We start from the raw sequence: 14,764 nt of genomic DNA, 5'->3' as shown, positions 1-14,764 counted from the left end.
CCCCCACAACCTGGCCTGTGTAGGGTGGGAAAGAAGGGTGACGGGAGGGAGGGGCAAGGGGACTCACAAGAGGGGCCTTTTGGAGACTGGACCCTCTTCTGTAGGGGCCCTTGAGCACTTTCCAGACAGTACCTCGCAGCCAGCAGCCTGCAGACATGGCTCGCTCAGTGCCCACTCCGGGGGCAGCCCCACTGCACTGGCCCGGACAGGGGCTGGCCCCAGGTGGTACAGCTCTCGTCACCTGGATCCGGCTCCCAGCCAGCCAGACTCAGCCCCTCCCTGACCTCTGCACCCCCTCTCCCAGCCCAGAGGAATAGGCTCTATGTGTGTGTGTCTAGAGCAGACTGTTCACTTTTTGCAAATATATTAGAAAAAAAGTTTCTCATAGAAGCTGCTCCCGGCAGGACTGAGATTTCTTTGGGGGCAGAGGTGGCACTGGCCACTCAAGGACCCCTCCCCCCCGCCACGGCCTAGATGACGTTCTCAAACAGCTGCATGGAGCTCATGATGTTCTCATCCTGTGTGGAGAGAGGAGGAGAAGGGGCCCGATCAGAGCCCGGGCGGGCGGCGCAGGCCATGCCCACACTGATCCTACCCTGAGCAGATTCCTTCCAGAGACTCGGAACCCCGCAGCGACTGCTCTGTCTGTCTCCCTTGGGGCAGGGGCACCTGGTTGGGCCCAGCCTCTCTTCAGCCCCCGAGCCCGACTACAAGCACCTCCGGGAGCTGCTGACCTGCGGACAGACAGACTTCCTCGGCTGCACTCAGGGGGAGGCCAGAGGCCCCTGAGAGGCCGCTCTGGGAGTGAGACGGGGAGGCACGTGTCATGGACCCCAAGGGTGCTCTGAAGAGGAAGGCCAACAGCAAGGCCAGGGGAGACTCCAGGCACCTTTCTTACAGTGTGACCCCGTGCTGTGGGCCCAGGGGCCCAACTGTCCTGTTGGTCTGCGTCTGCCACTCTGATGTGAGGCCCTACAGGGCAGTCTGAGGGATGGTGAGCCCGCGGGCTGTGGGCTGGCAGGAGCGGGTGGCCAAGGGATGGGCTCAGACCAAAGTGGCAATATGAAGTCTAGAGGTCGGGAGGGGCTCGGGCCGGCAGGGGCAGGACCCTGGGTGTCCTCGACTCCCGATGCCACCTACCTTCTGACAGGTCTCCAAGAACTCATCAATGGTCACCACCCCGTCCTGATTCCGGTCCATTTTCTGTAACCCAAGCCATGGCCTCAGTTAGTCTGTGGGTCCCCTCCATCCCAACTTGTCCCCTCTGCCTTCTATGCTGGATCCGGGCCACATGAAGGGCCCTCCCCGGCTACCTCCGTGGCATAGCTGACCTCTCCGGCACCTCCCGGTGCCTCCCCGGCCTGCTCCCTACACCCAGCCACTTCCCAGCAGCCTTCTTGGGCTTCCACTTCCCGCAGTGCATCCCCACGCCCCTCTGTCCCCCTCACCTCCCTGGCGGGCAGCCAGGGCGGACGGAGCAATGGAGGCACAGCACGGGCGGCCAGCAAATGGGAGGTGGAAACTTCAGCCCCTTTCGTCCCCATGGACACGGAGCAAGGTCACCCAACCCTACTCCTCCTGCGTGGTTTTTCTGGAGGGGCTGGGAGAGCTCTTAGAAAGCACCAGAACACTGGCCTGGGGTGTCAACTGCCCCAGAATCCGCAGGCCCTGGCATGCCCCAAGGGGAGGCTCAGTGGGTTGGGAAGTGGAGGTGATATTTTTATTTGCTCCCTGGGATCCTGACAACCAGCCCGGTGGGGGATGCAAGGTTAACCTCCTCGTGGGGAGAGGTGGGTTCAGAGAGGGGGGGTGGCCTGCCCAGGGTTGTCCTAAGAGGGGGACCCCATCCCTCCCTCATCTGCCCTTCTTCTCAGGGTTCGGGGCTAGAGCTCTCACCTGGAAGAACCTCTCCACGTGCTCCAGGGGTGCATCCTCCCGCAGGACAGGGTACGTGTGGCGGCCCATCATGTCATAGATGGACTTCATAATGGCCAGCATCTCCTGGAGGGGGGCCAGGGCGGCTGGCATGAGCCCGGCTGCAAGGATGTAGGGACATACCAGGGCCCAAGGGGAGAGGCTGCCTCTGAGGAGGGAGGGAGCAGGAGGGGAGCCCCAGCTGGACGGAGACGGGCTCACCCCCATCTAGCATACCCAGCGCGAGCCTCTGACTCTCCAGAAGCTGGAGCTAGATTTTAATGTGCCATCTCCAAAATCTGAAACTGTAGCAACTCTTTCATATACAAGAAAATGCTTGGGCCGAATAAAACCAGACTATAGGCCAGTATGGCGAAGACCCCCACCTGCCTGAAAGAGCCACACTGCCCCCCCTGACTGGGCGGAGCCAAGGCCAGCAACTCCCACCCTCTGTCCCCAGCTTCTCCACTGTGTCTCCCTCAGGATCTCCCTGTGAGGAAAGAATGACTTGAGAATCTTTGTCGAACTAGACCGAGCTGCGTGGGGAAGGGCACAGAACAAGCCCCATGCCCCCTGCACCCAGGCATCCAGGACCAAGAGCCTGGAGAGGAGGAGAGTCCCCTGGCTGCTATCCCCACCAGGGCGGGGCTGAGAGCCACCTTTCTGAACAGGAAAGGGAGACAGGGCCAGCAGGGGAGCAGCAGAGAGAGACTGGGTGTGTGGTGCCAGCAACAAGGGAGAGGGACCCCCACCGCCCTGTACCTCTTTGGTGATGTAGCCGTCCTTGTTAATGTCGTAGAGGTTAAAGGCCCACTTGAGCTTCTCGTGGACTGTTCCTCGCAGGAGGATGGAGAGGCCGACCACAAAGTCCTACGGAGGGAAGGGAGGGTGCAGAGTGACAGCCCCATGCCCAGACTTCATTTCCACTTTGCCTTGTGGCCTCACACCCCTGTAGGTGAGGAGTCTTCCTTACAGCGCAGGCAGGTGTCTATTAGGTCAACACAGTATGAGCGTATGCGTGAGTGTGTATGCACACGTGTATGTGTGTGTGAGCGCGCGCATGCATGCGTGTTTGCATGAGCATGTTTGTGCAAGTGTGTGAGTGTGCATGTGTGTGTGCGTGAGGGTGTGCATGTGCAGGCATGAGTATGTGTGTGCGCACGCGTGTGTGGTGGAGATGACATGGTGGCTGGTCCTGATCTTCTCAAGTACAGATATTCAAACACATGGTGTCTTAGACCCATTTAATGAATGAGTACGGGCAGAGAAGACCCACGGTGCTCTTTTAATAAAGGGGGTGCTCCACTTTTAGTTCACCAAGGATCTGCAGGTCAAGGTGCTTGAGAACTTACAGCTTAAAAGCTAAACGAACAGAGCTCAGCTCTGGGGTCACGGCATGCCTGTGTGGGGCAATCATTGCTGAGGTGTGCAGATAATTTATTATACTGTTTCATGAATGTTCCAGTGGCTTCTGTGGGAAAACTCCAGCTGCTCTCACAGTTGGTGGAAAGCAAGCCCTTTCTTCCAGTTCCTGGAAGGCTTGCAGGGTGAGCTGTCCTGCCCCATGGGGCCCTCCCAGGTTCTTCTGAAAGAAGGGAGCAGAGCCGGGCTGTCCTGGAACAGGGAGTGGAGGATGACAGACAAACTGCAGGGGGCCGGGCTGTGCACTAAGGGGTTGGGCTGCCCCTCGAACATCAGATTTTCTGGATCTAAGGAGGTCTGTACCTGGGAAAGGCTAAGGGAAACAGGAAAGCAACCTGGAAGAAACAAAACTTATTCCAGGAGGAAAAAAACTTAAGAAAAATGACTAGAAGTAGAGATTAGACATCTGTCACCCCCCAAAAATAAGAATAGGATGCTACAAATTGAGAATAAGAAGGAGCTTTGGAATTAAAAATAAGAAAACAAAATGACGGACTCAGAAGAGGTTTGGAAGAGCACGTAGAATCTTCCATAAAGTCACGTGAAAAGGAAAAAGCTGGAAAAGAGAAAAGAGGGCAACAAGAGGTCCACTCCGGAGGAACCACCACGCGTGCACCAGGAATTCCTGGGAGAGTCGGAGGAGATGGAGGAAAGCAGGCCAGAGAAGCAGGGAAGGACTTCCCAGAATGGAAGGCTGGGAGCGTCCTGGTCCTGCCGAGGCCAAGCATAGTGCACGGAAATGGCCCACCGTGTGGCCTGCAGGCGCCGGCTGCAAAAAGAGGATCCTACAGGCTTCCAGAGAGAAAAATACAACCAAACAGAACAAGCAAAATCAGGTCCCATACAGAGGGTTAGGATTCGGCACACTCTGCCTATGGTAAGAAGCCGTTGATTGAAGTGTGGCCACCACCACGGGGAGGGAGGGCAACTTCCCACGGCAGCTTTGGAACGCAGTGGAGATGCTTCCAGATATCTAAAGCCTCAAAAGTTACCTCCCATGTTACTCTTTCATAGGAAGCTGCTCAGAGCTGTACCCCTGAAAAGGGAGAATAAATCAAGGAAGAGGAAGATGCGGAATTCTGGAACCAGGGGATCCAACCCCAGAAGGAGAGAGGCTGAGGAGCGTCCCCAGGGAGGTGCCCATCCGGATGATCGGAGAAAGGCCTGGGGTTGAATTAATGATGAGATCACAGGTCACAGGCCCTGGGTAACTCAACAAACAGGACCACTGTTAACTGGCAGCAAAGTAAGAATGTGTGCAGGGAAGGAAAACGTAATCCGTTCACGCCATCAGAACAAAACACAGTCCTTGTCTCACCTGAATCCTATCATTCTGGAAAGCCAGGGGATATGGGAAAGGTGTGTATGCCCATGGGAGACCCAGCTCCTTGCCCCCCACAGTGGAGGACCAGTAGTCTAGAACTGGGCAGCCACTGGGGACACAGGTGCTACCAGGGACACGGAGGCAAACGGTGGCAATGGGCTACAGCGGAAGGTGGCGGCCTCCTCAGGTGTGTGGGTAGGCGCCTCATGGCTGCTCTTTCAAAGCACACCCTGTCACTCTATTGGGCTCATGAAGTCCATTGTGCGTGTGTCAGTGAAGAAAATGTTAAAGGAGAAACAGGTGATGGTTCCTACCTGCCTCAGTTTGGGGAATCATCACTGAAGCTCTTGCATGAGTTAATGAAGAGGTACCACGTCCCCGAAATCACGTCTCTGGGATCTGACAGGCTTCCCCAATGGGACGCAAAGGTGTGGAGTCCCATTTTGAGGATGCAGGGGATGGTGAAGGCCCACATAGGGCCTCCCTTCTCATGTGAGTCACGGTGTGTGTGTGTGGGGGGGGTGCCAGTACCACTATTCCTCCCCACTAACGCTGCCATCTTGTCTTCACAGACCCAGGCCTGCCTGCTGCCTCACAGCCCTCAGAGTTAGCCACAACCATCTGAGGAATGTCTCCATTCTGTGTCCCTAAGTGTGCAGGTAGATCAGTGGTGATGGTACTAAGCCAGAGACGAGTGGGAATGTCCCCTGCGAGGCCACTTGGACCTTCCTCCAAAACCTACAGAGTACCCCATGTCCTGCCAGCAAACGTCCAAGGACTTGGTAGTCCTAAACTTCCAGCCCCACACAGCACAGTTTCATGTGGGACTGTCACGAGCTGTAACCCCCTGACTCCAGGCAAACGCAGTCTCTCGCCTCCACAGCCCTTGCTCTGCCGTTGTGTCCCTGAGGCAGAGCCCGGGGAGCCTGGGGGCCCAGCCGTGGCACGGTGACACAGGCCTCCGCTCCCACACCGAGAAGCCCCTGAGTGCACACGAGAGGTCTCTGGGAGAGTTCAGAGCAGGAGCTCAGCCAGAGCAGGGAGGCAGAGGGTGTGATGACGGCCTGCACGTTCTCTCTAGTTACTGCCCCCACGTGGGGTTTGGCCAGTGAATGACACAGGGAGGGGGTTCCTGCAGAGGGAGCTCAGGGAGAGGTGGCCGCCCCTTCCTCCAGACACACAACCAGCCCCAACTCCGAAACAGCAGCATGTGCTGGCAAGACGTGTGGGGTGAATGAGAAAGGCCCTGGATGGCATGGAGGGTTCTGGGGCATCGATCTGCAGGCACATGGCCTGGGCCTGTGCTGGGGAGGCCACGACCAGGCTCCCTCCTGCAGGGAGATCCCAGAGGACCCAAGAGGAACCTCGAAGCAAGCCAACCCTGGGGTGGGATGTGGGACCGCTTCTCCCACTTGGCAAAGATGAGGTTGGCTTGGGTGTTGTTCTGTTTTCTGGTGCTCTTTTCGTTGAGGGTAGGGAAGTTACCATATTTTACCATATCGATACACTTTAATTAACATGTGTCTTGTCTCTCAAGAATATACAACAAGGACTGGGGTCATTATAAATATCCAGAAGCGGACCTGACTTTCTGTTTTAGGGGCACAAGAGAAGAGTCCATCTCAGGTGGGCCAAGGGCCACCCCCACCCCTCACAGTCCTTCCTGCCACAGAGACCCCAACCCATGGGGCACCCAGGATTGGGCTCTGCCGACTGGAAGATCCCCAAGGACACACATCCCCTTCTCTCTTTCTGAAAATGCTGTCCTAGAGCAGAATGCGGAAATCAAGATGGTCCTCAAGATAAACATACACATTATGAAACCAGAGGAGCTGACCTCACAGCAAAGAAGCCCACGGAAGCCCCTGGAAGGTCCCAGATGATGCCGGAGATACCTGACCTTCTAAGAAGGCTCCTGGCAGAGGGCCTTCGGCACCAGTGCCCCCAACTCAGCCAGTGACAGCGCACTCCACAAAGACCCACCGCCTACTGCCTGAAAGGGCCCACCAGACCCCATGGTGGGGGTGGGGGACCGAGACCTTCCTGACACCCAACACGCACCAGGACCCTGGTGAGCTGTTAGCTGATTTCTTTCTTTTTTTTTTTTTTTCAATTTTTTAACTTACATAATTTTATTATTTTAATTTTATTTTTTGTGTTCCAAGATTCATTGTTTATGCACCACACCCAGTGCTTCATGCAATACATGCCTTCCTTAATACCCACCACCAGGCTCAACATCCCCCCAAGCTCCCCACTTCAAAACCTTCAGTTTCTTAGAGTCCACAGTCTCTCATGGCTCATCCAAAAATACAGATGTAGTGAGAAGAAGGGCTATATGTACCCCAATGTTCCTTATGATTTTTTTTCTCAAGTAACCTTTTTTTAAAAATTTCTTTTCAGTGTTCCAGAATTCATTGTTTGTCAGCTGATTTCTGAACAAGAAAAACTCTCTCACAGAGCCCTGGTTGGGTCCATCACACGAGTCCTCCCCACCCTTCAGTTCTGGAAATCTTAGATGTCCCCTCAAGGATACACAAGAGCCTGGTCACAGGGCAGGACAATCAGTTTTTCCTGTCAACCTTTGCGGTGCTTGGGTTTTTGCCACATGCGGGTATCACTGAAGACAGGACAGATGACGACACTGGACTCACGCAGACACTAGCCCTGAGCCTGCAGCCCAGGGGCGGGCGAGGCCCCTGCGGTCACAGGACAAGGCTGTGGCCTCGCCGCCCCCCTCCCCCACGCCGTCAGTGTGCAGGCTGGCCGCGACACAAAAATCAACCGAGTGGCATTACCGACGGGTTATTATTACACCCCGGTGCGTCCAGGGGCTTCCTGAGCCCAGCCGGCTCCCTCCTCTGCTTTCCTGTCAGCTGCCCTTGGCCCTGGAAGCCGAGCAGGGTGGTTATCGATCAGGCCGGGCTCTCAGCAAGGTTCTCCTCTCCAAAGAGGTTTCAGCTTTTCGCCTGCGGCTATTTTTAGGGGCCTGGGCTCCACAGACGGGGCCTCTCTCAAGTGGTCCCATGTGGCCAGCCGAGGTGGAGCCCACAGCGGGGCCAGCCCACTCGCAGGCCCTGCAGAGGCAAAGCCCGGGGAGGGGGGGGGAGTGGGCAGGCATCAGAGGCGGGCACATCACACCCACTCAGCCTGCCTCACCTGCCTTGGAACAAAGGGCTAAATTCTGGAGCTGGGGGCCTGAAATCCTGCCGGAAGCACAGACCCCTGAGTCTGAGTCCCCTTTTCAAATGCAGTTTTACACTGGGTTCCTACGGCCTCAGTGTGCCTTTGCAGGTCTCTTGGCTTGGTGGGACAGAATGGAAGAGAAGGCTGAGTGAGAGTGAGAGTGGGAGTCAGAAGGCCACATCCCATTGCCCTAGCTTCACAGTTAGGGCCAGGGCCAGCCCAGCACAGTCTGCTCCTTCTCGGAAGGACATATGGGACCATTCACACCCAGGATCGTGCCTGGCCACTGGAAGGCCTGAGAGAGGCCTCAGGGCAGGGAGATCCACCCCAGAGGGCTGCAGGGGCAGGGGATGTGGGAGGTTGTCGGGGACCTACCTCAAAGCGGATGGCCCCATTCCCATCAGCATCGAAGGCGTTGAAGAGGAAGTGTGCGTAAGTGGTGGCATCTGGGGAGAGCAAGGGTGAGCGCTGGGGTGTGTCGAGGCTCCCACCCAGGCAGCCCCACGGTGGCTGGCGGGTTCCAGCTGCCTCCAGAGCTGGAGTTCCCCACCCTTCCACCAGGACAGAGGCAGCACCAGGCCTCTGGCAGGCAAAGGGTAGAAGCAAGGGTCCCCTCTCCATAAAAGTGACAGCCACTGTTTATAGAGCTGCCACAGGGGGGACGTGGGGATTTGGGGAAGAGCCAGGGGGCCTGGCCTCAGACTCACCTCCCTGAGGGAAGAACTGGGAGTAAATGAGTTTGAAGGTGTCTTCATCCACCAGGCCTGTGGGACACTCCTGCAGGAGGAAGTCACCCTTTAGTGACCTCAGCCATCCCCAGCCCCACACCAGACTGCAGAGGGCCTGGCCTCTCTCCTCCCTCCAGGGATACTGCTGCCTGAGATACTGCTGGGTGCTACTGAGCCCCGGAGCTGGGGAAAGTCTGGCCTTGGGGCAGGGTAATGCAAGAGCAGTAAGTGGTAAGTCACACCGTCTGCTCCTTCCCTGGGTCAGCATTAGGAACACACAGAAAGGAGGATGGTGCCTTCAGAATGCTGATTTGGGGACCTGACCAACCCCAGACAGCTCTCCCACAAAACTTAAGACCCATAAAGGCCCCTGGGATGTTTGCTGAGCCATGGATAATTTCTAGAAGGTCTCTTTGGGTCAGGATCCCTCCTTCCTGGAGCCTGGGACAGGAGGACTAGGTGGGTCAGGGCCTGCCCCAGAGGCATGGGTAGGTAGCACTCACGTTCTTGAAGCCCCTGTAGAGGGACTGCAGCTCCTTCTTGGTGAACTTGGTCTGTGCCTGCAGCTGGTCCAATCCCTCCGGCTGGTGGCGCACTGTGGACAGCTCCAGCTCACTGTCGCTGCTATCTGGAAGGGGACACAGACCCAGGGAGGGTGGAACAAGTGCCCCTGCTCCTCCTCTAGCTCCAGTGTGGGAACTAGGCCATGTGCTAAAGTAAGGGTGGAGGGTTCTCCTTACGTGACTACCATGTACGTCCCCGCAGGCTGTGCACTACACAAATGGAGTGGCTACGATGGAATGACACACATTCAGAGGAGTTGTGCCTTATGGCTGCTCTGCTGCTTTGCTCCTCATGCAGAGTAGGCCCCTTCCACTTGCCTCATCTAGAGTGTCTTACCCTCTCAGCCACATGTGGGATGGGGGCTGAGAGCTGGTCTTATCCTAAAGAGCCACCGAACAAAGGGACGTGGGAGAAAAAAAGACAGCAAGAGAAACTCAGTGGACCTCAGCCTTTGAGATCCAGTTCCTGGACCACCTCCTCCACGCTGCCCTCCCTGATTACCCCCAGGAATGGGAGGTCACCGCTCTTGGCCCAACCAGCCTAACATGCTGCTGCTTGGCTGCATTTGGTGTGAGGGTGTCAGTCACATTTGCATAGGAGGTCAGACCTCAAGGGCCCATAGGGCAGGGACAAGACAAGACCTTTCCTTTAATAATAACACATCTAAATGTTAATTAACCATGGTTATCTTTGCAGGGAGGAGGGAGGTCAATTTCAGGTGATCTTTACTTTCTTATTTGTGATTTTTTTTTTTTTTTTACATTTTTCTCATTTCTTTTGGTACAGCATACATCACTTCTACAACACAAAATCGAGCTATTGACAAAACAGCACTGAGAGCCTTGCTAACAGCAGGCTCACGTAATTACAGAACTTCCCACTGAAACGGGTACCACGATCCCCACTGCGCTGCCACCACCCCTAGCCTTCCCTGGCGTCCCGCACAACAGTGACTGTGTGATTATCTCACGGCTGCTTACTGGCTCCCACTGCACAGGAAGGGCTATGAGCCGCCCTGCACCAACCACCCCATGCCCACAGAGGTGAGTCAGCACCAAGGGGGCAGCACTGCTAACCGGAACACACTGAGCCCTGGGCTGGGCTGCCCAGCACCCAGGCCTCTCCCACGAGTCCTGCTGGCTCTTGCTCAGGGCCATGTGCCCTGCAAGGGCCTGGCAATCAGGCGCTGTTGCCTTGGTCCATGCACGTTCCTGATCTCCAAGACAGAGCTTTCATACCTCTCTTCTCTTTAAATTCCCAGTGCCTCCTTCCCCATCCCTTGTCAGGCTGCTTCCTACATTATTGAGAAAACAGAAGCCCCAGAAGAAAATTTCTCCAAGCTCCCACCCCCATGTCTACCCATCTACCTGTATTGGCCCAAATATCACCTGCTTTCCCTCTTTCTCTGGGAACGAACTGTCCCGGTGGCTGGCCAAGGCAAACCCCTCCACCTGCATAGTGGGTCCCAACCCCACTGTCTCCAGCATGGGACTGCAGCAAGCCTTCCCACTCTTTCCGTTTTCCTCATCTTCTTTTTGCTCTCCCTTCTGGGTCGTTCCCACCACCATGAGGACATACTGTTAAATCTGGCAATCCTTCATCAAATAAAGTATAGGCAAACCTTACAAGCAAGCCACTCTACTCTGGGTAAACATCTCAGATAGAATCTTAGCCAGCTAACGGGACTGTACCAGGATGTTCATAGCAATAATATTTTTGATGGGGGAGTTGGAGGCATCCCAGGGGTGCATCACAGGCAGGATTGGTGGGCACAACATGGAGGGTGCACGCCAGGGAGAACTGTGCAGTGGATTAAAGGGACACATCACATCATAAATGGAGGTTAAAAATCAGTTGCCTACTTCAACTAAGAGGCAGACATTTCAGAGTGGATGAAAAAGCAAGAGACCCAACTATATGCTACTTACAAAAGGATACCCTTAAATCACAGATTTAATGTGAAATGTGCATGCAGATGTAAATTAGAAGAGTAGAATAGATAAGAAACCTGGTGTGGCTATATTACTAGTAGAAAAAGGAGACCTCAAGACAAATGTTATGACTAGAGACAAAGAGGAATATTTTATAATGCTATGAGGATTAAATCATCAAGAAGACAGAGCAGGGACGCCTGGGTGGCTCAGTTGGTTAAGCAGCTGCCTTCGGCTCAGGTCATGATCCCAGCGTCCTGGGATCGAGTCCCACATCGGGCTCCTTGCCCTCCGCAGGGAGCCTGCTTCTCCCTCTGACTCTGCCTTCCACTCTGTCTGCCTATGCTCGCTCTCGCTCACTCTCTCTCTGACAAATAAATAAATAAAATCTTTAAAAAAAAAAAAAAAGACAGAGCAATACGAAACATATACATCTACCTAATGACAACTTTAAAACAACTGAAGCAAAAAAAATTCAAAACTAAAGGGAGAAACAGATAAACCACAGTTACAGTTGAAGATCTTAACATGCTTCCCCAGTAAATGGTACAAGTAAAGAAACAAAAGATTTGAAAAACACTATCAACTAATTTCATCAAATTAATATCTCTAGACCCCTACCCCCAACAATTATAGAAAACACGTTTAGTGGTTCCCAACATGTATCAGATGCTGGACTATAGTGCAAAACTCTGACCACAATGGTATCAAAATCTCAAAAAACAAGATAGGTAAAAAAAATCCCAAATGCTTAGAAATAAAACACATACTTCTACCATACCCATAAGTCAGAGAAGGAAAGTCACAAGGACAGTCTTGAGATATTTTGCATTGAATGATAATAAAACCACAGCATACCAAAATTTTCTGGTTGCAGGCAAAGCTACGTTTAGAGGGAAATTTACAGCTTTAAGTTACTTTATTAGAAAGGAAGATAGGTATAGAGTCAATGATATAAACTTCTAGATCTAAGCTTTTCAGAATCCAGAAAGAAAGCAAATTAAGTTCAAAGTTTTTAGAAGAAAGGAGATCATATAAAAGTAAGAGTGAAAGTCAGCAAAAAGAGAAAATAGACAAACATAGAGGAAAAACCAATAAAGTTACTAGGAAACCCAATAAGCGAGCCACAGGCAAGGAACACATATGTGTGGTACATATATCCATGGTGTGTGAGCCTTACATCTTATACAAAAATTCACTCAAATTGGAGCACAGATTTAAAACATAAGACATAAAAATACAAAACTTCTAGGAAAACACACACACACACACACACACGAAGAAACTTATGGCTGGGTTTAAGCAAACAGTTCTTAGACACACCAAAAGCATGATCCATAAAAGAAAAATTGCTAAGTTGCACTTTTATTTTATTTTATTTTTGGGTAAACTGTACTTTTTAATAACAAAACTTTCACTCTGCAAGAGATATGAGAGAAAAAAGGTAAACTACAGACTGGAAGGAAATATTTGCAAATCACATATCTGACAAAGAATATCCAGATTATATGAAGAACTCTCAAAACTCAATAGTAAGAAAACAACTCAAATTAGTAAGTGGCCAAAAACTTGGTCAGACCCTTGACCTAGAGGACATACAAGGGGCAAATAAGCATATAAAAAAGTGTTCACCACCACTGCAATTGTAGAAATACAACCTAAACCCATGAGGAAATGCTACTACACACCTCTCAGAATCAATTAACTAACAAATATTGACAATACCAAGGGCTGGTGAGGATCCGGAGTAACTGGAACCATTACACTTTGCTGGTGGGAAGGAAAATGGTACTGCCCACCTAGAAATCAGTTTGGCCGTTTCTTATAAACATAGAGCTTTACCATGTGACCCAGAATTCCTACTCCTGGGTATTTACCCATATGAAATGAAGCCTATCAGAGTTACACAATAGCGTTTCTGCAAATGTTTAGAGCAACTTCATTTACAATCACCCAAGGCAGGAAATAACCCGCCATGTCCTTCAACCAGTGAATGGGCAAACTGCGAGCCGGCAGAATACCAGTCAGCAGTAAAAATGCCCGAACTATTGATACACACAGCAACGGGGATGGACCTCAGATGCGCTAGCTAAGTGAACAAATCCGGACTATGCATTGGAGGACTCCCACTTAAATGACGTTCTGCAAAAAGACAGAATTGCAGAAATCATAGGGAAAGAAAACCTCTCTCACCGTGGCTGCAAGGGGTTGTGACACAGGGGACGTGCTGATGACAGAAAAGGCAGCAGGAAAGAATTTTTCGTGTGATGGAACTGTTCTCTACCTTGACTGGGCCGGTGCTTGCATTACGATGCATTTGCCCAAATTCACAGAACTGGACACTGAAAAGGAGAACTCTTTGTATGTAGATTAGAAACAAAAGAAACAGAAACTAGAGTAATTGCCTATAGGAGTCGAAGGGAGTAGAAATGGAGGGATAAAAGGGAAAAGAATAAAGTAAGAGAGGGGTTTAAACGGGTCCAGACTGATTTAAAAAAAAAAAAAAAGTGTCCCATAAACTAAAGAAGATGATTAATCCTCTGCCCCTAAGGGTCAAAAAAGAAAACAAAAACCCTAAACCTGTTGCTATTCCTTCCTCAGCCCTGCCCTCCCCTCCAGCTATTTCTTTCTTCTCCTCTTCTTTAACTCACTATCTTTACTTCCTCTCCTAGTCTCCCTTGAACTTAGGCCTATGGGACATTGACCCCACCAGTCCACACAAGCTGCTTTTCAGAGAATGACCAGTGATCACCATATTGCTAGTCCAGTTTTCAGTACTGTCATCTTGACTCCTAAACCATAAAAGGGCCATACAAGAATGAAATTTACAGTGACACCATGGATGGACCTTGAGAGCATTATGCTAAGTGAAGTAAGTCAGGCATAGAAAGACAGATACAGTGCGATCTCACTTAGTATGATCTCACTTACGTGGGGAATCTAAAAAAAGCCAAACTTACAGACACAGAGAGTAGGCTGTGGTGGCTGCCAGGGCAGGGGGTGGGAGAAATGAGATGTTGGTCACAGGGTACAAACTTCCGGTTATAAAATGAGTAAGTCAAGGGGGTCTATGTACAGCATGTTGACCACAGTTAAGAATACTGTGTTGTGTGCTGTATCCTTGAAAGTTGCTAAAATAATAGATCTTAAATGTTCTCACTGACACTGCCCCCCCCAGGCAACATAAGGGTAATTATGTGAGATGATGGATGCATTAATTAACCTTATTATAGTAATCATTTCATACATTTATATAATTTTGGGGGGGGTGTTTTTTTTTAAGCTTTTATTTATTTATTTATTTATTTGAAAGAGAGAGAGAGAGAGAGAGCATGAGCAGGGGGAGTAGCAGAGGGAGAGAATGGTAAGCAGACTGCATCCTCAGCATGGAGCCTGATGTGGGGCTTATCTCAGGACCTGAGATCATGACCTAAGCTGAAATCAAGAGTTGGATGCTCAACAAATTGAGCCACCCGGTGCCCCATACACTGTTATATATCAGTTATATCTCAGTAAAGCTGGGAAAGCAAACAAAAAGTAAATTACATGCCCATTTCACTCTTGAATATAGATACAACCTTAAACAAAATGTTAGCCAACTGAATCCAACTGTACTAAAAAAAATACACCATGATCAAGGTTTTATCTGTAATATGGAAGGAAAATCATACGAAAACCTTAATACAGGAAAGGCA

The 14,764-nt window shown here is 51.6% G+C and overlaps 1 protein-coding gene and 1 long non-coding RNA gene across 8 annotated transcripts in view; one reads left to right on the top strand and one right to left on the bottom strand.

Moving 5' to 3' along the window:
- Positions 1–349: 349 nt before the first annotated feature.
- The window catches only part of KCNIP3 (potassium voltage-gated channel interacting protein 3), an 81,465-nt gene continuing 67,050 nt past the window's right edge, over positions 350–14,764 (bottom strand). For all 4 annotated transcript variants that reach the window (XM_032352810.1, XM_032352809.1, XM_032352811.1 and 1 more), the window contains 7 exons: positions 9,078–9,202; positions 8,554–8,623; positions 8,222–8,292; positions 2,677–2,784; positions 1,897–2,001; positions 1,141–1,203; positions 350–518 (listed from right to left, as the gene is read on the bottom strand). In XM_032352810.1, coding sequence (XP_032208701.1) covers positions 471–518; positions 1,141–1,203; positions 1,897–2,001; positions 2,677–2,784; positions 8,222–8,292; positions 8,554–8,623; positions 9,078–9,202 — 590 coding nt within the window. In that variant the 3' untranslated portion in view covers positions 350–470. The remainder of the gene's footprint in view (positions 519–1,140; positions 1,204–1,896; positions 2,002–2,676; positions 2,785–8,221; positions 8,293–8,553; positions 8,624–9,077; positions 9,203–14,764) is intronic.
- Positions 2,722–7,496, top strand: LOC116595946. 4 transcript variants are annotated; one of them, XR_004287927.1, is made up of 4 exons: positions 2,722–2,802; positions 5,233–5,319; positions 6,261–6,731; positions 7,064–7,496. It is a non-coding gene; the product is annotated as an uncharacterized LOC116595946 (long non-coding RNA). The 4 variants fall into 4 exon arrangements; XR_004287926.1 differs by having other exon boundaries at positions 2,780–2,869; XR_004287929.1 differs by having other exon boundaries at positions 2,780–2,869; positions 6,198–6,731.

This window comes from Mustela erminea, chromosome 7 (assembly GCF_009829155.1).
Source record: "Mustela erminea isolate mMusErm1 chromosome 7, mMusErm1.Pri, whole genome shotgun sequence".
In the NCBI taxonomy this organism is placed as follows: domain Eukaryota; kingdom Metazoa; phylum Chordata; class Mammalia; order Carnivora; family Mustelidae; genus Mustela; species Mustela erminea.
Note: the sequence above shows the minus strand (reverse complement) of the source record. Positions and strands in the feature narration are given on the sequence as shown.